The sequence below is a fragment of the Macaca thibetana genome, chromosome 8, assembly GCF_024542745.1.
Source record: "Macaca thibetana thibetana isolate TM-01 chromosome 8, ASM2454274v1, whole genome shotgun sequence".
NCBI lineage: Eukaryota > Metazoa > Chordata > Mammalia > Primates > Cercopithecidae > Macaca > Macaca thibetana.
This window is the reverse complement of record NC_065585.1, coordinates 12,364,821-12,390,677: the sequence shown is the minus strand read 5'-3', so window position 1 is coordinate 12,390,677 and position 25,857 is coordinate 12,364,821. Positions and strand designations below refer to the sequence as shown.

Genomic DNA, 25,857 nt, shown 5'->3' with positions numbered 1-25,857 from the left:
AAAACAAACTTACTTGTATTTTAATCATCTGACACAAATCATCTTCATTATCAAGTTTCAAACGGTGCTTGGAGATTGGTGTCTGTCTTTTGCCCAACAACTTGAACCATTGACAGGTAGTCACAGAGAGTGTTTTTTAATAGCTTTTATCAGCCTGGACATTCCTAAAGAGCATAAGTAACATTGCACTAAAGATAGCATACCACTGGGAAGATTTTAGAACTCAGTTCCCACGACGACATAATTTAATTTCTCAATTACAAATTAAAAACATATCAAAGAATGCAAATTATGCAAACTTTGATCATTTACTGTTCATCAAATAGAACCAACTTCTGTTGACTATGAAACTTTGTATATAGTATCACTATCCTGATCACTTTATAAGGTAGGACTAAATTCTTTTCTGATTCACCACCTATGGCCACATTTTGTAACGTGAGAACTAGTAATGGATTGTTTTTGTAGCTGTAATACAATCAATCAAACCAGGCTAATTCTATAGCTTCAAGTTGAATATTTCAATAAATATATACAAACCCTATTAGGAAACTATAAACCTGGTTTATAGAGACCTTCAAAGATGTCAGGAGAACTTTCTGGCCTTCCTTGGAAGATCTCTAAATCAAAGCACACATTTACAAATTTCATTTGTTTGGGATATAAAATAATCCCAATGTAATGTAATATATTAGTATATCACTTGTTCTTTTCATTTTTGATCAATATTGTATGGATATGCCCAGCCCAAATTACCTTATTTTAGTGTTCCCCAAGTATTAAGCTTAATTTTAAGCCTGTAAATCCTGCAGCAGAAAGTAAGGTCTTATTGCTCTATCTTACAAGTGCTTAGAGGAATCTACAGGCAGTACACTGACATTCAATAGAAAATTAGTAACAGTAGAAAAAAAACCCTTCAGTTATAGATCTAAAACTTTTCAAGAAACAGAATCTGCCAGTTCCATCAAAGCAACACATCTATTCTGAAAAATGTGTGCATCCATGTTCCTTCCAAAGGGAGTTCCCAGCCTCTTCTTCCAATTGACAAAGGACAAAATTATTACTGAAATATGAAGCTTCCTGTGGTTGACAGTGGAAAATGTGAGGACTGAGCAGTTCCTCAGCTGAAAAAAATGTCTGAATGTCAACAGGTGCAAAAGTCTCTTAATAAAGGGAATCCCACCCTACCTTCTTCTCACAGATGCCCACACACATTGCCGTCCACAGGTGTTTGCAGAGAAGTTTTTGTCTTCAGCAGCCTCTTCTTCTCTTGTCTGTTTTCTGGTATAAATGAGCGCATAGTTCTTGGGACAGTCAGTCTTACAACTTCTCTTGTTTTCTTTTGAAAACAGCCTGCGTAACCAGAGACAAAGAAGCAGAATGAGGTCATACTTCCTGTTGGGCTCACATCAGTGGCATTCACACTGAGGAGTGTGGTGAAGATTTCACAGAGTTTCCTGGGCCAGCAGCAGGGAATGTGCAGCCCGTGTGTCAGGCCAGCTGGTTACAACCTGGTCACTGGAGGGGTGGTTTGCTGAGCTAACTTGTCACCTTTGGCTGCAAGAACATGAGAAAGACTTTCAGTCTCACTTCTTGCTCATCATCTGGCCACATTCAGTTATAAGTAGTGCAGAGTAGTGATCTTTGTCCAAATCACTTAAATGTATTGAGGATAATGCACTGATGCTATTAAATTCAGAATACTACTAAATAGCAAGAGCTTGATCTTATGAAAATTTCTATAGAGGCAATAAATTTATCTAATGAAGATTGGACTTTACAAAAAAACTGTATAGATGGCATTTTACATTTACATTATAGTAGAGCTCAAAGACTTGATGGTGTTTGTGGGTTCGTACACGTCTGTACTATTACAAGTGATAAAAGAAATGTACATTCAAATATATATTCTAGCAACATTGAGGTACTACTGTATAGTGGAAAGAGTGTGGGTTTGGGGGTCATATAGACAGAGATTCAACCTGTCTACCACCTTAGCTGTGTGACCTCAGATTTGTGACTTACCCCTCTGAGTTGCAGTTTTCTCAATTATAAGCATAAAAATATACATGTCACATGATAGCTTGAAGAATTCAATGAAATAAAAGAAATGAGGAATAATTGAGTCCTCAGCAGAGATATGCAAGGTGTATTCCTTATTCGTTTTCTGCAAATCAAGTTCTCTTCTGAGGCACCAGCTGGTCAGGTTGGCAAAAAAGTTAATCTCATCCTTTCTTGTGGTTCCCTTTCCCCGAGGTTCTGCCACATGGCAGGATCTTCTGTAGAACATGTTTTAGGCAGAAGAAGTTGTCAGGAGGAGGGTCCATCTAATTTCAAAGTTCTCTGTCTCTGGAACTTCATGTCTAATCTCCATCCCTCAAGTGTGGACTAAGGCTGCTGATGTACTCCTTGTAAATAGAGTAAGGAAAAGGTGCTAGGTTTCCACTACCATGATGAGGCTTCTGTCTTTCTGGACTCTATTACTTTCTTGGCTTGCCCGCTTTGATGAAGCAAGATGCCATGGTGGAGAAGCCCATGTGGCAAGGAATCAAGAGTTGTCTCAAAAGCCAGTAAGGGTCTGATGCTCCATCCAACAGCCAGGAATCCAGCCAAGAACCAAGTGTGTGAGCTTGGAAGTGGAACCTTCTCCAGGTGAGCCTTGAACTGAGTGCAGCACCATCTAATGCTTGATTGGAACCAAGAAAGACCCAGAAGCAGACAACCCAGGCTAGCCCTGCCCAGCTCCGTGGCCCACACAAACTGGGAGGTGACAAATGGTGTTTCAAGCCACCACGTTTTGAGGTAATTTGTTACACAGCAATGGCTAGCAGATGCATAGTCCTAACACAGGTCACTTCCTGAGCCATCTGTCATTGCTGACTCTCTGCTGCTTTAGTGACTCCTGTAGAATATAGTCACATTTACTCAAGGCTACTTCTGGTCACATCTGCCTAGATTTACCAGACAGCTACTCTGCTCCACAGCTGTCTGGTGTTCTCTTCATTGGAATTCACAGTTCTCTTCTTCTTCTCCTTTTCCTGTTTTTCTTATCTCTCATCCTCCTGCTTCCAGCCTTGGCTTATCTCTTCCAGATGAGGGAGGAAAATCTTTCTGACTTATTCGAGACCCTCCACTCTTCCTGTGCCCACAAACCCACTTCTCCAAAGAGTTCACATCAGAAAGACTTTGGTCTACTTTTTTTTTTAAAGATCTGGCAAATATTAGAACCTTATTATTAATGATCATAATAATTGCTAACTTTAAGGAGTGCTTACTATGTACCAGGCACTGCTCTAAGGCCTTTCCACATATCAATACATTAATTGTTATATCAATTCCATGGGAGACGCTCTATTATTATTCTCATTTTACAGAAGAGCAAATTGAGTTTAGAGAGTTGCCCAAATTCACATAGCCAGTACGTGGTAAGTAAGTAGAGCTAGGATTCAAACCCTGGTGAGATGGCTCCTGAGTTTGCATTCTTAACCTATAAGTGATAATGATCATAGCCAACGTGTGTCAGCATTTCCTACAAACCAGACACTGCACTAAACACTGTACATACGTAATCTTGTTTCAATCTCACACAGCCCTAGAAGATAAGTGCAATTATTATCCACATGCAGGACAGAGGTTTATAGAGTTTGCATAAATCTTTCAAAATTGCCAAGGGCCAGAACTAAATTCCAACCCTATGGCTCCCCTCTCAATCATCTCTCTTCAGGCCCACTCATCTTCTTGTTGTTTCTCAAACACTAGACATGGGTCTACGTTAAGACCTTTGAGGTTAGCGTTCCCTCACCCTAAGGGTCATAGGGCTTTCTTCCTCCCCTCCCTCAGCTCTTTGCTCCACTGCCTTGCTTCTAATTAAGTTGCCATCCACACCACTCCCTAGTCTCTTCCTGCTTTATTCTTCTCCTTAGCACTTTTTACCAAGGAATATGTCACTCAATTCATTCCTTGTAATAAGAAACATACTCCTCAGCCAGAACATAAGCCTTAAAGGAGCAAAGAATATTGCCATTTTTCTTCATTTTAATAGCCCAAGTATCAAGAATAGTGCTTCCCATATAGTAGGTTATCAATTAATGTTTGTAGAAGTAACAAATAAATTAATTACATCCAGGTAGACTTGCCTTCAGAACTTTTATTCTGTATGTTACAAATCAGTGTTTCTAAAAGCATGTTCCACAGAATATTCAGTCCTCCACTATTAATGGAGGTGATGCGTGTGGATGGGGAAAAGATTAGTGGTAAATTTAGGTACAACAAGTCCTAGAAAACATAGGTCTCTGTAATGGAGGTCACTATAGAACCTTTTAAATGATATTCGGACTTGCTACTATACACAGGAAACATGATCTCACCATCTGTCAAAATTATTTGCCTTGAGAATCTTTTAGTCACATAACACACATCTCCCAAGACCCGGGTTTCAGAGCTGTGTACTGCAAACTTTCCTGTGCTACAAATCACAGAGGATCTTACACAAGTAAGGGAATTGGAGACAGTGTTTCATATCAGCTCCCAGGTAAAGTCAAAACTGTTAGTCCGTAAGATACTCTTTGACAGGCAGGATGCTAAAGAACTCATGTTAGGAAATGCTGACATCAGTTTACGAACTTGACAAATTCGATTTTAACATACTACAAGCAATGAACGAACATACCTGCATGCTTGCTTAAATCCCTCATGTACTCATGATCTTTCTTCCTACCCAAGCCTCATCCTGCTCTGGAACTCTGTGTCCTATTAGATGACAACATCTTCCACCCAATCACTCATGCCAGAAAACTGGGAGAAATCGTGACTCCTCTCCATGTAGCTTTTGAACATGGACTTGAAATTGTGACTCCTCTTCATGTAGCTCTTAGACTTACCATCTAAGTCTCCATCTCCACTATCTGCTCTGGGGCTCCAGCGACATCAAATCAGTATGCATAAGCCATATAATAATAGCTATCAATAACGTACATTACATAATGAAAAATATGAACCAGGAAATATGTGTGTGTGTGTGTGTGTATTGTACCTGTTACCTGGACTTCTGTGCCAACATGCCAAGGCCACTTGGCCTCTCTCCAACACATTCCCCAAACCATGGCCAGAGTGACCTTTCCAATAGAATATCTGATCATGTCATTCCCCTGATTAAACCATCAGTGTCTGCCCTTGCTCCTCTCTCCTGTCAAGTTCTAAATCCTCTTCATGGCCTGCCAGGTCTGGTAGGGTCTGGTCCTGACTATTTTTCAGCCTCATTGTTCCCTCAACAGGCCCCATCTTTCTTTTTAGAATTCAACTGTACTGGCTTCCTTTCAGCTTCCCTAGCTTTGCTCCATCTCAGGCCCTTGGAATGTGCTATTTTCTTCACCTCCCATCTCTTTCTGAAAGAGCTTTTTCTTTGAACAGCCTCTCTGACCCTCCCAGACTAGGTTATGGATCCCATAGCTGTCTGCACATTCCTTTCAGAGGATGCATCACAGTTGCAATTAATGAGCAAAGTTTCTGTCCATGTTGGTTCCTTCTGCTACAATGTGAGTTCTCAGAGAGTAAGGAGAATGCTTTTCTAGTTTGCTATCACAGTTTCTATGATTAGCATAGTAGGCACTTAATAATATGTGAATAATATTTTTTATCATCTAAGTCTGGCTGGGTTCTCTGCCACACATAACACAGAAGGGCCAGAAAGAGATATATGGGCCAAAGCCTGGACAGGCTAATAATCTGGAAAGAGTTGGAAGCTAGCAATTCTTATCATAACAGTTATGCCATAGTAAAAATCAACCCCCAAGTCTTAGTGGCATACAGCAGTAAGCTTTTATTTTCCCACTTGATGGCTTTGTAATATGTTAACTTGGCTAATTGAAACTACATTTCCCAGAATTCCCTTTTTGTATGCTCCTGGTTAAGATAGGCCCTAAAAGCAACTTGTGCAAGATTTGGAAGATGAAAGTGGAGCTGAAGCTGTGTGTATTTTTGGAAGGTTCCCGCAAGTCAGACTTTGCGGCAGCTCATGCACGTTTTCACAGACCTGCTGGCTTGATGCATGGACTCGGCCCAAAGCTCCAGTCCCTGGAGATCAGTTGCCTCCATTTCACAAGTCCTGGTAGAGGAGAGGGTGTGGCTCTACAGAAAGAATACCAGCTTCTGTTTAGAGCATATCCGGCAATGAGGGTGGAGTCTCAGAGACAGGAAAAGGCCTATATGGCTTTTGGTGATAGACAGATGCGTGTTCCAGATGGTTCTTTGTGGATTCCAGTTTTCCCAGCTCTCCTCTGCTTCCTGTCCATCTTTTGATACTGACCAACTGTCTTGTGATTTCAGGCTCAGCACCCCTCCTAAGAAACAGCCAAACTGAGCTCGCTTACCAGTGTCCATAATTGTACAAGTTTCAATCTCTATTTTACACAATTGCAATTCTGCATCATTCCTAGTAGTTCTGCTTCTCTGCTCAAATCTAACACATCTTCTTCTTATTATTATTACTATTGTTATTATTATCTTTTGATTGATATTATTATTATTGATATAATTATTATATCAATTATTATTATATTATTATATTATATTATTATATTATTATATATTATTATTATTATTGATATTATTATCTTTTGATTGATAACAAGTCTCACTCTGTCGCCCAGGCTGGAGTGCAGTGGCACGATCTCGGCTTACTGCAGCCTTTGCCTCCTAGATTCAAGCGATTCTCCTGCCTCAGCCACCCGAGTAGCTGGGATTACAGGCACCCACCACCAGCTAATTTTTGTGTCTTTTAGTACAGATGGGGTTTCACCTTGTTGGCCAGGCTGGTCTCTAACTCCTGACCTCAGGTGATCCCCCTGCCTCAGCCTCCCAAAACGCTGGGATTACGGACATAAGCCACTGTGCCCTGCCGAATCTAACACATTTTGACCTGTGTTAACTGCAAGTTGGCTGAAACTTGGCTCCTTGTGCCATCATTCCTGGAGGCAGTACCCCTTGTGAGGGACTTCCCTTTCTTGCGGCAGAGGGAAGAGAACAGGAGAGCTGTCAGAAACACATAATGACTTTTAAAGCTTTTCAGAGCTGACACCTGAAAGTTCTACCCATATTTCCTTGGTCAAAGCATATTGCATGGTCAAGTCCAATGCCATCAGGATAGGGAAGTACACACCTCCAGGGGGAAGCACTGTAAGTCATAGGGCAATGGGTAGATGTATATAGCAGAAGCACATGGGGGGCGGGGGATGGGGTGGAAAGGAAGAACTGGGAATTGTTGTAGAATTTACTATAGCCCTCCACGTTGGTCACGAATATGTACATTCCTCCTTTCTAACTTTAAAAAAAAAAATACTGTATTCAGCTAGGCATGGTGACTCACGCCTATAATCCCAGCATTTTGAGAGGCAGAGGTAGGTGGATCACTTAAGCTCAGGAGTTCAAGACCAGCTTGGGCAACGTGAAGAAACCTCGTGCCTACAAAAAAAAAAAATAGCCAGGTATGATGGCTTAAGTCTGTGGTCCCAACTACTCAGGAGGCTGAGGCAGTAGGATCATTTGAGCAAGGGAGGCGGAGGTGGTGAAGCCAAGATCGTGTACCCTAGTCTGGGCAATAGAGAGAGACTCTGTCCCCCCCCCCCCAAAAAGATGCTGTTTTCACTTCATCTTTCCAGAGAACATGCCAAAATCTTATTTAATCATGACAACAGACTTCCAGTCCAGAATCTCATAATAATCTCTACATCAGTTTGGTTTCTCTTAATACAAAGACTTCTAAAACATCTTAGCCTATATGTCCAACATTCAATACCAGAACAGAGATGGAATAACTTCCATCAAAACTTCTCCTATTTAGCAAGACAGTAATGGAGCTATTCTGAAACGGAATGATCAGTTGTTACAAAAGCCTTGTACCCTGTGAGTAGGGAATGTTCCTTGATACAGCTCTGATTCTGCTCCTCAGGGGTAGTAGCTCAGGCAATTGGGGCTCTTGTTTCTACCCTCCAGAAAGTAAAAGTATTCCTTTTCCATTACTCTCCTTGGCCACCTCTGAAGATTAGAGAATATGCCTTTCTTGGGGGCTGAGCAACTTTCTCAGCTTACTTTCTGCTTGTAGAAGTTAGCAGACGGAAAGGTAACTTTGAAACCTTTAGTTGTCATAATCTCTTTGATACCAAGCTGCTACCTCTGTGACTGTACATTCTATTAAGAACATATCGACAACTTTTCATGCATTTGATTCCAGTCAGCTTCTTGTGTCAATATTCATGCTTATAACTGTTTTGAGACATACCTACCTCTTTTTTTTATTTCTTTTTTTTTTTTAGATGGGAGTCTCGCTCTGTTGTCAGGTTGGAGTGCATGGACATGACCTCAGCTCACTGCAACCTTTGCCTCCCGGGTTCAAGCAATTCCCCTGCCTCAACCTCCCAAGTAGTTGGGACTACAGGTGTGCACCACCACGCCCAGCTAATGTTTTGTATTTTAGTAGAGAGAGTATTTCACACCATGTTGGCCAGGATAGTCTCAATCTCCTGACCTCATGATCCACCTGCCTTGGCCTGCCAAAGTGCTGGGATTACAGGCGTCAGCCACCACACCCGATCCAGCTCTTTGTTTTTAACTGCTAGAACCTTGAGCTTATTGGACAACCTGTTGCTTAGGCATCTGTCCTGTGTCAGGTGAATAATTCATGGGCACGTCTTTGAAGAACTTTCAAACTATTTGGCTTTATGAGAAAAAGATTATGTTGGCAGTATGAGTTGTCATGAGATTGTGAGATCACAGTGCCATTAAGGAATTATGTTACCTACAGGTAATATGGGGGTAGGGATGGGGACTATATATGTGAGTATTTAGACAATATGAGAATAATTAAATTATAAGTGATGTACTAAGAAAGGACATAGAAATCAGAAAAGTGGCAAACCAGGCTAAATTTGCATTTTTTAAAACTGACTCACCTCAATTCTGTTGTAATAACACTGGAATAGTTCATGTCCAGATAGTGATAGAACAATGAGATTTCTGAGGCTTTGTCCTGCTTTTTAGAATCTACAATTTCTACATCATTAAATTCATTGTAATACTTTCATTTTAGATGATAAGTACTTTAGATTTGATTTTCTTATAATTGATGTTCTCAAATTTCCTTTGGTCACAAATATTTACATTCCTCCCTTTTACTTTAAAAAATGTTGTGTTTGGCAGGGCGCGGTGGCTCATGTCTGTAATCCCAGCACTTTGGGAGGCTGAGACAGGCAGATCATTTGCTGCTAATGTGTCTTTTTAGAATTTATAGAATATTTCCTGCAACTAGAATTCTGTCTCTCAAAAATGCTATAGGTATATCCCTACTGTTTACTCAGGGTTCATTTTCAATTGCAGCATTTTTTTTTTTTTTTTTTTTTTGAGAGAGAGAGAGACAGAGATAGGGAGAGACAGATTATGAAATGAGGGTGCAGAGGAGTCACATTAAGAGAGACTGATTAGCTAGTGGAAATTTTACAATAAAGTCTTAATAAGAGCTTACATTCTGGGCAGCACGAATAGTGTCTTATTCATCTTTGTAATCTCCAGCAGCAAACACAGGGCTTGACACAGCACGTCCTCAGCAAATGTGTGTTTTCACGGAATCATAATAAAACTGGGACTATTCTTAGAGATTACAATCATTAGTATATGGGTCCCTGAAAATGATGAGAAAGGAACATTAGGAAGCACCTGCCAATTGTATATCGATTATAATTTGCAAAACATAATTTCTAATTTAATCTTCATTACAACTCTGCAAAGTAAGTTTAAATTTTTAATTTACATGTGAGGAAGAGCAAATCAGAGAGGTATTTAGTCCCCAAACAAACTGGTAATGTGTCAGGTCTAACATACAATTCTTGGCTTCATTCCAGATCCCTGGATCTTATATGGTTTATTATTTTAAGTTGTTATTTAAAAAACAATAGCAAAAAGCAAGTTAATGGATTGATTTCCTTCAAATCTACAGTCTCCTATTGTCTTGAAGACATCATAGTTATAAAAAAAAATAGGAGAGAAAAGAAAGAAAACAAAAGAGTGTTTCTCCTTATCCTGATGAAACTGGCTCAGTAGAATGTTTTGCAAAATACAAAAGAGGAAGTAATCCGATACTCGACCACAACGGTGTGTTGCCTCAACACTTTTACTAAGGCAAACCACCAGCTGTGCAATGCTTGCGCTGACAAATTATCTGCCCCTTCCCTGCTCACTCTCCCTCCTGCAGAAGGGGAATTATTTCATTTGAATGTCCACAATTACCTTGGAGATATTGTTATTGTTTTCTGGTCCTGGCCAGGAGGCCAGACATTTAGACAAATTCTGAGTGACCAGTTAGAGCCCAAATGCTGACCCTGCGCATTCTTCCACACTAACACTTACAATGTATCCAAGTTATCTGTTTGCATGTTTGTCTACATTTCTACATTGTTAAATGTCTTAACAATGATCAGGAATTAAGCTTATCCCTTATGCTCCCTGAAACTAGTGCTGTGTGCTTGGCACATCACAGATGTTCAATACGTGCATGTGGAAAAGAAATGGAAGTAGAATATTTTCATTTGTCAGTCCTTGAATTGAAACTATAAAGCACTGTAAGGCATTAATAATTATAAAGTCTGCATAGAACTCTTATTTGGAGCTTACTTATCCTTCAAAGCATATTTTGAATGTCTCTTCTTCTATGCTGTCTTTCTTGATTTGTTAAGTCAGAATGACCATATTCCAATAGTATCTTTATTTCTTTTTTTTTTTTTTATTTTTTTTTTTTGAGACGGAGTCTCGCTCTGCCGCCCAGGCTGGAGTGCAGTGGCAGGATCTCAGCTCACTGCAAGCTCCGCCTCCCGGGTTCACGCCATTCTCCTGCCTCAGCCTCCCGAGTAGTTGGGACTACAGGCGGCCACCACCGCGCCCGGCTAGTTTTTTTGTATTTTTTAGTAGAGACGGGGTTTCACCGTGTTAGCTAGGATGGTCTCAATCTCCTGACCTCGTGATCCGCCCGTCTCGGCCTCCCAAAGTGCTGGGATTACAGGCTTGAGCCACCGCGCCCGGCGTATCTTTATTTCAAACTGATTTATATTTAGCTTCATATTGTGTTTAGTTGTTTCTGTATCCATGTCTGCATCATGACAAGTCACCTCTGAATGGGTATCTAGTTTCATTTTTCTTTCTGTTCCCTTACTCTACATCCCCCCAGTCTGTAGCATTAGGAGAGAATTCAAAAAGTTTGTTGAGTGCTATGAACTGAACGTGTGTGTTTCCCTGTCCCCCAAATTAATATATTGAAGCCCTAATCCCCAGTGCGATGGTACTTGGAAGTGGGCCTTTGGTAAGTAACTATGTAATGAAGGTTGAGCCTTCATGAATGAGATTAGTCCCTTAGAAGAAACATTAGAGAGATGATCTCTGTCTGTCATGTGAGGACACAGTGAGAAGGCAGCCAAGTGCAAACCAGCAAGAATCCCAGGCACCAAATCAATTGGCATCTTGATCTTGGACTTCCCAGCCTCTAGAACTGTTAGGAATAAATTTCTGTTGTTTAAGCTACCCAGTCTATGGTATTTTTTTAAATAGCAGCACAAACTAAGACATTAAGTGATTAAACAAATAAATTAATGATGAATGAATGCATGTAAATAAATGAATATTGCATGCATGCATGTATGCTATCTGCCATTTTTCAGGATGCCACTTAATTGCTGCTAGCTCTGTTCTCAATGAAAAGAATGATCACTAACAGAGTAAAAATATTCACTATTTGGTGACTGTTAATTTGTGTAGTTGCTGTGTTCTGTTGCTCAGCCTCTCCTACCCAAATTTTAACAATCTGCAGAAATAGGGATTGGACATTGCAGAGACTATCTCTAAAATCAAACACCTACAGAATTAGGAATGTGAGTGTTAGGTCAATCTCTCACTAGATTTGGCTCTCATTTGGCTTGGTTTTCTAACTTTGCAAGCCAGGAAGAGAATTCTCAGCTTTGTTGAATGGCTGTAAATTGTAATTTGGAGTTATAATTGTGTTGAATATTAGTTATTTTGTTGTCCAAATTACAGTCTCTTTCTTTTAAGTAACAGCACTCAAATTTTGCATTAAAGAAACCACTCATTCCCATCGCTCAGTCCATGAGATTTAGACCAGTCTTCACGCTTTCCTGCCTGATTAGGAATAGGAATCCAGTTTAAGCCAAATCAGTACAAGTCATCCCCATGGCCACCATGCTTGGTTCAGGTTTAAGCACCTAACTTTATTTAGGCCAGTGAGAGAAAGACTTCTAGGATTTGTTTTTATGGTCACCAGGATGCTGTAATATCTTAAGCTATTGGGGATCCCCAGAATCAAGCTAAACCTTAGGAAGTAGAGTGAAAGATGTTATAATTTTTCACTAAATCAAACTGATGCAGAAGGCAGATTTATCCCTTATCTTCTATTAATTCCCCGAACTGAAAAATTCCCTTTATGCTTATACCTGTTTTCATAAAATTTTCTGTTACATGCTACAAAAAGAATCCTCACACACTGCAGGTCTGAATTTTTCATGTACGTATGAATTGTTTTGGGTAGTTTACTGAAAATGCAAATTTCCAGTCCCCAAACCTAAGATATAAATCAGGGCCCAGGAACTTGCATTTTATCAAACAGTGTTGCATTTTAACAGACCGTCTTGTTAAAACAGTGCCCCTGAGCTGTATGCACATCTCTATAATGCAGATAATTGGCAGACCAAAGCTTGAGAAATACAGATATAGTTAATGCAAGAGACACTAGTAAACAATGATACAAATCAGGGGAGGTGCAAAGTATCATATAGCAGCGGGAAGCAGAGACCATCCTTTGTCCTAAATCGGAAATGTGAAAATCCTTTGAGGTATCACGAGAGGATTCCATATTCAATGTACTTCTATTTATAAAATCTTCACTAATTTCTCATGATTATTTCTTCGTGCTTTATGTGTCATGACCAGATATCTCAGTTTGTCTGGAACTGTCTGGGATCCACCTGTCATTCTAGTGTAATTATTAATAGCACTTCCTTCCATTCTCAAAAGTGTTCAGGGTTGGATGATATATTTTATGTTCACTCTCTTGCTTCACGGTAATCTGCACACACACAAAAGAGTTCTTTGCCTCTCTTGCTGCATTTGCTGAAATAGACATACATATTTTTTCTATTTTATGACCCTTAGTAGCAGAGACTTTGATATCTTAGAATCATTACTGCCAAGCCTAAAAGTTTTAAAAATCTCAGAAATCCATGTGGCTCTGAGTAACGTGTAAACTGAGTAACACATAAACTTACATATATGCATATATACATATATATATATCAAAGTAATATATATTACTTGAATATTATGTACTTTGTACATAAATTAATAAGTATGTATTATTTACTTCAATAACATTATGTTTCTTTATTTATACATATATATAAATAATAAGTAATCTGGAACACCCTATCATCCTTGGAGTTGGCTCATTCTAAGAAAGTGGAATGTAAACCTATGAATCACAGTGAGGAATACATTAGAGAGGTGAAAAAAATGCTGCGGGAACATTGGGAGAGATGACATCTCTGTTAGTTTATACATGGCCTAGAGCTCCTATTGCCAGGGATTAATTCTGGAATAACTATAACTTCTGTTCAGTTGATAAAGGGATATGGTGACAGAGAAAAGATAAGTGAGCTCTTTGGCAGGTGAGGAAAATTATGTCAGTGCTATTTTCAAAGATTTTTATGCACCTGGAATGAAGAGATTTGACGGAGGTTATCTATCACAGCTGTTTAAATTTCTGCTAAACTAACCTAAAACAAAACAAAACAAAACAAAAAATCCTTGAATTGCTTTGATTTTCTTTAATAATGCTAATTATAAATATTAAGTAAACACACAAAAAGTAACTTTCTTGTGTTTTATTTGTAATCAAGAAGTATCTGGTATTTAGTGGTAACTTTTTTTCTACCTTAAAATAGGTAAACATTTGTTAAATATTCCAGGAGACATTATGGTTCCATATTCGTATTTTTAATGTTGGAGGAATTTAGTTCAGTGATTTCTGCCTAACAACTGTTGTTTCAAGATAATTTGCCCACTGCTTGTTTGGTTCTGCTCAAACACAGCTGTAAGTTCTTTCTTTCTATATTTGGAGATGGAGTGACTGATGGCTGGGCATCAACCATCTGGAAGAGGGTGTGTTGGGTGGAAGAGAGGAGAAGGGACAGAGCAATGCATAGCTTCACTACATGGCCGGGGAGTCAGTACTAGAATTTTGTATATCCTGTATCCCGACTCTGATCCTGACCTTTGACTCTGTGTGGTTAAAAGAGGAAATGACATCCTACATGAATTTTTTGTCAGTTTTATCAGGCTTGAGATAAGTCTAAAAGACTCCCTTTTAGAGTCAGTATTATGTTCACACCCTCTCCACTTTCTGACATTAAATTCATAAATAACATAACCAAGCTATATATATATATACTTAAAAACCAATATGACAATGATAATATAAAAAACCAAATTTTATGAAAATAATTCATAAGAAATCATATATATTTTTCAATACATAACGTTCAGCCATGTCTCACAGAGATATATAATGAAGTAGTGACATGCTTGTATCTAAATTTAGATTTTCCTAAATGTAACAGCTACGCAACCAGACTGACATAGGTGAGTTCTATCAGGGCCTCAAATACTATGAATAATTAGCCATTGGTGGCATGATATTTTAAAATGAGATAGACTCTTGGTAATGTTCAGAAAAAAAGGTCAGTGTTCCCTTACGCTACATAGTTGCTTCATTCCTGGAAATTTTTAATGTATATTAAAACCTTTCAAAAATACTTATATGTGAAAACTTACATGTGAAATGCAGTTTTAGGTACAGACAATTATAAACAGATTTTTCACCTACATGAATGTCTGGAAGAACATCCAGAAGTCATGCATGACCTGGGGCAATTCTTCAAGGTATGGAACTGCACTGTAAATTTCAGGATGTCTAGTAGCCCTGGTTCCTTCCCACTAAGTAGTAGCAGCGCCCGACCCCAATCCTGAGACAACCAAAACACCTTCCTCCATTTCCAAAGTGCCCTCTAGGGCATGGTATTAACTCCACAGAGGATTACTAAGCCTATTCAATCCACTGAAGCCAGGAATCATTTATATAAGACCTCATTTTAATTTTTTTCTTTCAAGTGTCATTATTGGAAGACCCATCGTCAAGTTCCAATTAAAATGGAACAATCGTCTTTTCAGGGTGGATTCTCAACAAATAGTTGGGAGAATGGACAGAATATGTGTTATTCTTTATGTATGTATTTTATTTAAATTGCAAACAACCTCAAATTTTTAGTGGTGTATAATAATAGATATTTATTATTTCTCACTTACTAGCTTGTGATTCAGCAGGGGTTCTGCCAGAGTTCAGAAAGATTTAACTCTAGGCTGACCATCAGAAACTTGAATACTGGTACTGCCACAGATGCAGGAGAAAAGTTTCCTTATTTTGAACATCATTAGCGACAAAGTCATTGGTAAGAGAGTTTTACTTGAGACTAGAACTTTAGCTGCAAGGGAGACTGGCAACATAAGTTTCTGATATTTTCATCTTATTTAGTGGGAGGTTGATTCTGCATCCAAGATACATAAGGTTGGATGTATCATTTAGTTTGGGTAGGATTATGCTGTGTAACAAACAATCCAGCCCCCAAATCTCCATAGCTTAAAATAATAAATATTTATTTTTTCCTTATACAACACAGTAGTTGTAGATTATCAGTGAGGACTTGGTTCATTATAATCTGTCTAGAACCCGGTAGACAGTTTTAGACAGATGGTAGAGCAGCTATCATCTCGAACACCGCTTTACACTGTGCCAGAGACAGAAAGTTTGGTGAGCTGGCGTTAAAAATTACCAACCGGCCATGACAAATCTCACTTCTAATTACATTTTATCAGCCAAAGCAAATCAAATAGCCATGCATAATTCTAAGGAGGGTAGAAAGTATAATCGTGTCATGTCCTAAGGAAGATGCTACAAGTATTTGGTGTTCTGAACTAACGACAACCATGACGAGAAATTTCTCAAACATGGAAAGAGAGTTGAGATGCCGGGCAACCAAATAACAAGGCAACAAATATCCACTAGAGACTGTCTTATTTCTATCTTTTCTATGTATCACCATGCTCAGTCTAGCTCAGTAGCTATTAGTGATATAGTAGGTGCTAAATGAATGTTTGTTGAATAAAAAAAAATGATTGTTTATTTTACCGAATCTTACTATAACTGAAGCTTAAAGAGAGTTACTTTGCTATTTTAACTCCACACTATGAAGCAAGATAAATATGTGTCATTTGTATGCAGTGTTGCACTTGAAAGCCAGAGTGGTACAGTGGAAAGCAAGAGAAAAAAGATGTTTCATCTCAATATTATTTTCAGTGTGTTCACTTATTGGTTTCTCCCCACAGCAGGGATACTGTCTCCTATGCTTAGTAGAGTTTGGGAGGGTAGGTATTCAATAAAAGCAGTTCTGCTATCATTAGCTGTGTAGTCCTGGGGAAGTGATATCAATGTAGCCATAGGTTAAGGTTATTCAGCTGTGCCTCAGCGCGAGCGCACACACACATCTTAGTAATATGCTTCTTTGTATTGTAAAGATCTCCAAGACTGGAAAGCAACACAATTGTAACACAGTTGTACAGTTGTGATTGTCAGGTGACATATTTACAGCCTAGCGTCTATCACAAAGTATCCATTCAAGGGAGGTTTATTGATTTTGTAGCAGTAACCATGCTCTATTCTTGATGTGGAATGGGGTGGATATCTAAGAAAGCATGTAGTGCATTTGAAAAAGTTTGCCAAGGGTCCTGGGTAGAGGGGTTTGGGGGACGTGGTTCCCAACGAATCAAGAATAACAAGCAATGCCCTTCGTCCTCAAATCTCAAAGGTCAAACACTTCACAACTACCAATAGGCACCAAGAGCTCGCGTTCTTTCCTCCACTAACCCAGAGCCCCGCCCGCTAGCGGTCCATCAACGACCGCAAAGCCCCGCCTCCCACGGCGGCCCGCCAATGTGCTGCGCGGCCCGGGCCCAACCCTCGCGAGTCACGTGACAAGGCCAGGCCCGCTTCCGGCACGTCGCGGGCGGCTGACGTCGCCGGGGCCCGGCGTCGCGTCAGGGCTGGCCGGCGGCGGAGGCGGTGGCGGCGGCGATGGCAGCGGACCCTGAGCGAGCTTGAGGGCTCGGACCCAGCTCCCTCCCGCGAAACCTTGGGCCGATCCGGCGCTGCGGCCCCAGCTCGCTCCGCTCCTGCTCCCTCCCCGGCCGCTGCCTGGGCGGAGGCAGAGGCAGAGGCCCGGGCTGGCCGCCCTGCTCGTACCCCAGCTCGGCCCCGGACGGCCCGGCTGCTGTGCAGAGAGGAGGCCGAGTCGGTAAGAGGCGGCGGCGGCTGAGCCGGGAGGCCGCCTGGCCACCGCCAGGCCGCCCGGGACGGCCCCATTCTGGTGTCTCTCTCTCCGGCCCGCTCCCCTCCTGCCTCCCTCCCCGTAACTCGCCGGCCCTATTGTCTGGGCGCCGCCGCTCCCCCTTCCCCTCCCTCCCTTACCCCCCTGCCGAGGGCCGGATGGCTGTCAAACCTGGAGGCTTCTCCAGCTCCCTGCCAGCCCGGTCTCAGCCTTTCCTGCCTGTCGCTTGCCACCCTTCTCTGGCTTCACCTCCTCACCTTTTTTGGCCTGGCGGTCATTCTCTGACCATTGCTTTACGTTATCCGTCTCTATGTCTTCTTGCTCATTTCTTCTTCTCTCTCACTTGTCATCTCCGAAAACTTCCACTGTCCTATTTCTTGCCATTCTTTGCTCCTTTCCTTTCTGTTTTTATTCCTCTCCGTGCTCTCTGCCTTCTTTTTGCTTCAAGTTTTACTCCCAGTAGGCTGTCTTACTTTATAAAAGTTCCTTAATTCAAGTCCCTCTTCATCCTTCCCTCTTCAAACCTAAGACAAAGGAAAATCTTGTTTTTTTCTGGTACTTCACCCCTAAGTGTCAGTGGGGGATTATACTTACTCAATCCATCGCTTAATTATGGGCTGTAAGTTTGATCCTAGAAGATGTTAGTGTACCTTTACTACCTCTTACTGATTTCTTCCTGTGACGGACAGCAGAAAAGGTTGATTCGATTTCTACACATTTAAGTAACTGCCTTACATGTTGCACACTGACGAGACCTCTGTTAGAAATATTCATACATTTGTTCTTTTGCACCACCTACACCCTGGGCAAGATCCCTGTTAACATTTTAATGCTTTAGTATTTGCTTATGCCATAGCAGGAGGATACCCACTCTCCCCCTCCAACCATGAGTATTTGAGTTCGCATATTTTCATGGCCCGTATTGATGCTATTTTTTCCCTGATCTATCAGGCTCTTTCAAAGAGAAAAGAGGGAGCAGTTGAAATTTTATGTTTGCTGTTCTGTTTTGTCTATTTTGAATTGTGACAAAACCATTATAAAAAATGACAAGTGTGTGTGTTTCTTTTTTTCGTTTTAAACTCTAGGGAACATAGTCATTAGTGATCTCAAATATTGAAGGACATTTTAGGGATCTCTCCTTGCTCCTGATAACAATCAATTTACATTTCTAATTATGAGTTATGTTTTGATTAGGTTATCTCAAAATTTATTCATGTTCCTCATATACCCATTAGTGAAAAAGAGGCCACCTCAAATGTGCTCGGTGGCCAGTGTGGCCCAAAATATAATACTTTGCATGTGAACGACCTAGGGATACATAGGTACTCCTTTGCAGTTTTTGTTCTAGCATTACAACCACTTTTATTATCAATGTGGACACTGTCTATATTGAAATATAGTAGAAATACTCAGAGTTAACAAAAGCATATTATTATTGCTTGTTGAATGTGAAGTATAAGAAAGCAGTCTCTTTTGTAACACTATATGTTAAATTAAAATTATTGAATTATATGCTGCCAAGGTGGGAGATCATGAGTAATGAAACATCCTAATCCCAAGAGGAATTAGTGATATCTTTGCTGGCAGAGGATTGTGCCCACTGTTTCCTCCATCTTTGTGTGCTGTAGGGCCTTATCTAATGTTTTGTAGTATGAGGCACTCAACAAATATTTGTTGAAATTAAAAAATTGATTTTATTCTCAAGAATTTCAGTAGTCGTATTCCAGAACATTCAGCTGCCTTAATTTTTCAAAGGCAGGAAAGCATTTTCAACTGTCCCCATGGAGAATTTTCTTGGGTATCTTCAAGCTAAAATATAAAGCATTTTTAGCTATTAACAATTTTTAACAGTCCATTTATTCATTCTTTTTAGATAGTTATGTTTTCTTTGTTCTTTTTCTTAAGTCATTATCAAGATTGCCTGCAGATTGCACAGAACTTTATATAGAGATGTTGGTAATACTCCTTCCGATTTCTTAACAATTTGGCAAGTATTTTATATTCCCATGTATTGTTTTAGAAATTCTGTTTAAATTTAATTTTACCTGTTCCCTTATACTCTACTTCCTATGCATTTTCTGCATCGGAATCTAACTTTTTTCTTTCTCTTGAGGTAGTGAAAAGAGAATACTGAAGAATAGGATCTCAAGATGAGTAAAAAGCCCCCAAATCGCCCTGGAATCACTTTTGAGATTGGTGCTCGTTTGGAGGCACTGGACTACTTACAAAAATGGTATGGAAAATATAGAACTTTCACCTAAATATCACAATATCTGTAGCCTTACATATGTTAATTAAGACAGTAAATTCCACTGATGGTAGCAGAAACATCAGTGTATTCACATTTTGATTACACATTATACGTTGTTTTTTAGTTTTCCTACTCTTTAGGCTTTTTCAGTTTAGCATTTAAAAACTATTTTTAGTCAACTGATGAAATTATTTAGTACAATCATTTTTGGTGTTTGAGAAATGAAAATAATTGTCTAGAGTGTGAGGTTTGTGTATACCTCATATATACCTCACATGAGCTATATTGGTGGAAGTAGAGAGAGGAGTAATCCAGAGAACCAACTTCTCAAGTTTTGGATAAATTTTGTTTTAAATCGGTATTTTTGGTATGTCAGTGGTAGTCTTTCAAACTACAGAGTATATTAATGGTTAGCATAGCATTTTTTCATAGTGAACACTTTCAAAAACATCTCCACTATTCATTATCTCACCTAAAACCAAAATCACACTTAACCTCCTATTTTCCCTGGAGGGCCGTAACCTAAAGGCACGTTGTTACTCTCTCCAGTGCACAATAGGCTGTCCTTTCAGAACTATGTGTCTCCCACTATTCTGGCCATCGTGGTAAGTGGTATATGTAAACACCTCCCAACATAGCCTTTATACAGTAGTTAGGAAAAATTGATGAATTGGTATAAAACTACCATCTGGAAAGGACAGAAGGAGAAGCTACACGCAGGGGTCCCTGGGCCAGAGTAGGAATGAGGAGGATTCTCCTTTCTCCTAAGGAGTGTGTTCCTCATTTGGGTTAAGTGGCCCCTCATTCTGCTGTCTTGGCAGATGTCTTTTTGTTGCCATTCGCAGGCTCCTAACCTGAGAGGGGCATTAGAGGGGTTCCGCTTCTGGGAAGGATGCTGCCTTTGTTCCTCTTGAAGCCCATTTATTTTGATGCGAGCTCTTGTTTATCTGGTCTTGGAGTTTCCCAGACTTTTTGACATTTTCTCTCATTTAAAACCATAGTGGGCATTTTGTAGATTTACTTTTGATTGATTTGTATTAAGTCAACTTCCTGAGTTGGCAATGGCAGGCAGAGAAATCTTGTTTAGTCGTGATATTTGACTGTATAGACGAGGCTAGGGTTTCTCTCTCTTAACATCTGGCATTAGAGCTTGGCACATATCTCTGACCCCAGCTTAATGACCTATTGTTTTGAGCTCCGCTTTAGGACAGTTTGAAGCTACAATTTGAGATAGGGAGGTTAATTGATACTGTCACTAGGTGAAGAATGTACATGGTAGTTCTCAGGAGGGGTTTGGGAAGCACCTGGGAAACTAGTCAGTAGCATCTCTCCTAGTAGTGACGATCAAAATGTCTCCAGACCTTGCCAAATGACAACTGGAATGAGGGTGGGTGGCGGTAAAAATGATTGAGAAACTCAGCATTAGAACATGCAACAAAAAATGCTAGTTGAGGCAGCACTTGGCTATCTTGGTTCTCATTTGACCAAGAGAAGCTTTTTACTCCAAAGGCATACTACTGAATCTCTGTGTGATACAAGGGTATAAGAAATAATACTTGTTACTTCTTTGACGTTACTCTTAAGTGATTTATTTATTTCTTAAGTTATTGACTTTGTGACTTAGTTAATTCATATTAATATATTAGGCTTCCCAACTGACAGTGTTGCAGTTGAACTAGCTTCCAGTTTTGGAGAAACACATAGTTTATTCTGTCAGTAATTTTCAGGGTTATTAATATAACTTTGATATTAGTGAGAAATTTTCTTTTGGTAGTAAAATGTTTTCTAACTTAGGAGCTGTTAAATTTATGATCCAGTAGTTCAAAAAACTACAAAAAAGAACTTTTAAAACCATGCTTGAATGTACTTTTAGAGTATTCTGTGTTTTTAGAATACTTGGAATTTCAGATAACAAATGAAAGTTGTATCTTCTTGCCACAAAATTCATATGTGCTTATTTGAGTAGTGTCATGCAAATGTACTCACTGATGGAGTTTAGATTTAATTTTAATAACCCTGGTAATAATAGTTCTCTATAATGGAAATAAGCGTTCGCCAGAATAATCACATATCACTGAAACTTGTTGCCAGTTTTGTTTTTATAAGCTGATTTATATAAAGATTTTGGCATTCTGTTTCAGGTGGCTCCTTAATTTAAAAAGGATTAAGAATATTATATGTATGTATTCTAGGTAATTTACAAAGATATTTTTCTTATTGTTATTTTGCTTATTAATGTCAGTAGTTTCAAGAACTAGTTAGGCTTAGCTGCCCCTTAAATTTAGTATTAGGTGGTGTGCTATTGGACCAACTATTTAATTACTAAGGTGCATTGAATTTTATATGGGACACAAAAGTTCTATGAGATTAGTGCTCTTAACAGATCTTATTTATAAATGGGATAATAAACAGTTCTTCATATTATTACATTTATAAATGGCCATTTTACATTTCATGGAAATTATATAAATTTTTGCATTAATATTAAGTAAAATTATAGGATTATTTGATTGACGAGAAACTGACATTCTTGTGAGAAGCAAAATATTATAGTTAATCATTGAAAGTACACCGAAATTCTTTTCTCCCTCTTCTCCCACTCTTCTCTCCCTTCTTTCATATTCTATTTTTTGCATCCATATTGAATGCTTAGTCTTCCAAATTTATTCAATTCTTTTTGAAAAGTATTGAGTCATCTTTGAGATAAATGTAGTTTGAACTATTATAGGCATTGGATAGGGAGCAGCAGGAATGTAAATCTTGCTTACTGTCTCTATACTCAAAACATTTACAATAAGCAGCATATTACTGAGAAACTAACTTATCACACGTTGATAAATTACCTTTTGAAGAGAAGTGCAAAAGGAAAGTGGTGCAAGTGAAGAACCTAAAATGCCTATTAAAGGTTTTTCTTGCTTTTTTTTTTTTTGAGACAGAGTCTTGCTCTGTCACCCAGGCTGGAGTGCAGTGGCATGATCTTGGCTCACTACAACCTCTACCTCCTGGGCTCAAGCTATCCTCTCACCTCAGCCTCTTGACTAGCTGGAACTACAGGCGTGCACCACAAGTCTGGGCTAATTTGAAAAAAGATTTTTTTTGTAGAGATGAAGTGTCACTGTATTGCCCGGGCTGGTCTGGAATTCCTGGCCTCAAATGATCCTCCCACCTCAGCCTCCCAAAGTGCACTCCTGGCTGGTTTCTCATATATAAAAAAGGAAAATAGTTTCTGGTATGTGTCTAGACATAAAAGGATAAACTCTAAATTTAGTAGGTGGAAATAATCTGAAGTTAAGCTCTCACTTTTAGCTTTGGTGTAGATTTGATTTAACAGGAAGACTCAATCAGTGTTTCTCAGGAAAAGTATGTTATTATTGCTTGAACAAACTGTATCACAGTATAATTCTTAAAGATCAGAAAGACAACATTGTACCTTTTAAAGTAGTGATTTATTTATTTTTTTTTATTTTATTTTATTTATTTTTTTGAGACAGAGTCTCACTCTTTCGCCAGTCTGGAATTCAGTGGTGCGATCTCGGCTCACTGCAACCTCCGCTCGCTGCAACCTCCACCTCCCAGGTTCAGGCGATTCCCCTGCCTCGGCCTCCCAAGTAGCTGGGACTACAGGCACGCACCACCATGCCCAGCTAATTTTTTTTTGTATTTTTAGAAGAGATGGGGTTTCACCATGTTGACCAGGATGGTGTCCATCTCTTTACCTTGTGATCTGCCTGCCTCAGCCTCCCAAAGTGCTGGGATTACAGGCATGAGCCACTATGCCAGGCCTTAAGTAGTGATTTATTTTTATTTTCAGAGTAACTTCACAGCCACATAAGAACACTCATTGGTGGTTTATTTATCAGTACTAATGAATGCAGGCCCTGAGAAGCCATCAGGAGGTCACTCATCTTAGTCCCAGTATTTGCTTTTTGATAATTGGATCTCTCCTACACTGACCAAACATAACTCCTGAGTGGTGTGAGCTGTTTTAATTTTTTAAAATATTATAGCTTTACAATATTTTAAAAACATTTTCTTTTAACTTTTTCAGTCATCTGCATAAAGACTTTGACATGCTAATGTTTACAGCTAGCGCAGTCAACTCTCTTTTATTTTCATCATGTTTTTCACAACAGACTCTGTGCATCCAAACCTTGATATTCGGTTTTATAAATTCTGGGAGGTAGTAACATCATAAGAATAAAAATGAGTATAGGGGTGTTGATACAGAAGTATATTTGGGGAAGGAGAAAGTTGAGAGTTGAAGTTATATTGAAGACACTGTAAGCGGGTGGTTTAAATTTAGACTGTTACTTATTAATCCTATAAATATGGGTAAGGCCTTTAACTTGGTTTTCTTAGCAGTAAAATGGAAGCAGCATTACTGGCTTTTATTTAGAGATTGGTTTTTAAGGTTCAAATAAAATTATGTATTACTTTAAATTCTGCAGATTGGTACATAATCGTAAAGCATTGAGGTAAATGCCGGGGAGAGGGAGAATAGAAAAGTAAATCTTTGGGGATCTGAAGAGTTAAGTGATTAAGTTTTTAAATGTAGCTTTAGTTGACAGGAGAGTGACTTGGAACCATACAAGGCAAAACATGTCATTGCAACAAGCTGATGACATTTTTTTCTTTTTCCTTTTTTTTTTTTGAGATAGGGTCTTATTGTCGCCCAGGCTGCAGTGCTGTCACGAGATCATGACTTGCCACAGCCTGCAGCCTTTACCTCCCGAGGCTCAAACCATCCTCCTGCTTCAGCCTCCCAAGTAGCTGGGATTACAGGCATATGCCATAGTAACCTGCTGATTTTCTTTTTCTTTTCTTTTTTTTTTTTTTGTAGAGAAAGGTGTCTCTCTATGTTCCCCGGGCTGGTCTCGAACTCATGGGCTCAAGCAGTTCTTCCATCTGTCTTGTCCTTCCAAAGTTGTAGACAGTCTTTTTGAAGTGATAATAAAATCCTCATGTTTCCACAGAGTTTTATAGAGTTTGCTTGCAAGTATTAAAGTATCTAATCATTCTGAATATTGTTTAGTAAGAAAAGTGATAAAATCACACTGGTATTGACTACTGATTTAACTCCTGTTTTCTGATTGAAATTAAAATAGTTATTCTACAGTAAGCGATTGTTACAAAAACACAAGAGATTAAATAACATGCTCTGGTGTTAATCTTAAAATAAATTTGAAATGTAGAGTCAATTTAAAACATTCAGATGAGTTATGCCCCTGGGACTCTTTTGGAATATTTCTATTTAATTCTCTTCTAAATCTAAAGAAAAGGAAATATGAAAGATTAAAAATTGTGGAGATAACTCCAAGTATCAGAGTTTAATAGAATAGTATAAATTTGAATTGGCAAATGCTGTTTTCACACATTTGGAGTTTTTTGAACTGTGTGAAACATTTGCAAATGTGAGTTTTTAAGATGTTCGTGAACAGAATTTTAATAGTATAGGAGAATTAAGGAAATTTGCAATATAGCAAGTACAAATACTTGTTAATTTAAATAAAGGTATACATTTTCTGAATAAAAAGTTACTTTTTTTCTAATTAGATTTAACTATTCAAAGGAAAACACTACTAGAGAAAGTTGTGTCATCTATATTTAGAGTAGGAGAATGGTCCTAAAATATAACACGTAGGTCAAATACAGTATTGTAGGAACACTAGGTGAATACTTCAAAAATAGAGGTTCTTTTGCTAATATAAAATGCATGCAATTTTTGTCTTTTTGTAATTTGGGATTCTTTCCATTTGTCTATACATGGGAAGTAATGATTATTATTTTGAGTCATTACCTTTGAAAACCAATGCCAGCCGTGGACTCAGAAAAAATATACAGTTGTATGTATACACCAAAATAAATGAATTATATACTATGGTCATAAGTTCATAGAAAACTTACACATGCCCTCCAGCTTAAGGACCCTTCTTGCAGACAATTCAATTGAAATCTGTAAGTTTTGTTTAAAAAGTCTGAGATAATTTACATTTAGTCACAAATTTTGAATCTTAAGATCAAAGTGAATCATCCAGTTTAATTATCAAGCAGGTCTGTACCAGTACACAAACATTTTACTTCTATTTTAAAATTTCCACAAAAGAAAGCCCCATAAATTCCTTT

The 25,857-nt window shown here is 38.9% G+C and overlaps 2 protein-coding genes across 21 annotated transcripts in view; one reads left to right on the top strand and one right to left on the bottom strand.

Moving 5' to 3' along the window:
• Positions 1-1,405, bottom strand: part of TMEM71 (transmembrane protein 71) — a 54,161-nt gene extending 52,756 nt beyond the window's left edge. Inside the window, exons 1-2 of one of the 6 annotated variants that reach the window (XM_050801624.1) lie at positions 1,189-1,399; positions 14-164 (exon numbers count right to left, since the gene is read on the bottom strand). The gene's annotated coding sequence lies outside the window, so the exon portion shown is untranslated. Of the gene's footprint in view, positions 1-13; positions 165-1,188 lie in introns of all 6 variants that reach the window. The other 5 variants (XM_050801626.1, XM_050801625.1, XM_050801623.1 and 2 more) reach the window with 5 other exon arrangements.
• A 15,775-nt stretch (positions 1,406-17,180) lies between these two features.
• PHF20L1 (PHD finger protein 20 like 1) overlaps positions 17,181-25,857 on the top strand; it is a 72,622-nt gene continuing 63,945 nt past the window's right edge. For 11 of the 15 annotated variants that reach the window (XR_007728275.1, XM_050801590.1, XM_050801588.1 and 8 more), the window contains exons 1-2: positions 17,181-17,450; positions 19,597-19,716. Coding sequence is in view for 14 of the 15 variants with exons in the window: in XM_050801590.1 (XP_050657547.1) it covers positions 19,634-19,716 (83 nt within the window). In the remaining variant the exon portion in view is untranslated. The remainder of the gene's footprint in view (positions 17,451-19,596; positions 19,717-25,857) is intronic. The other 4 variants (XM_050801591.1, XM_050801589.1, XM_050801587.1 and 1 more) reach the window with 1 other exon arrangement.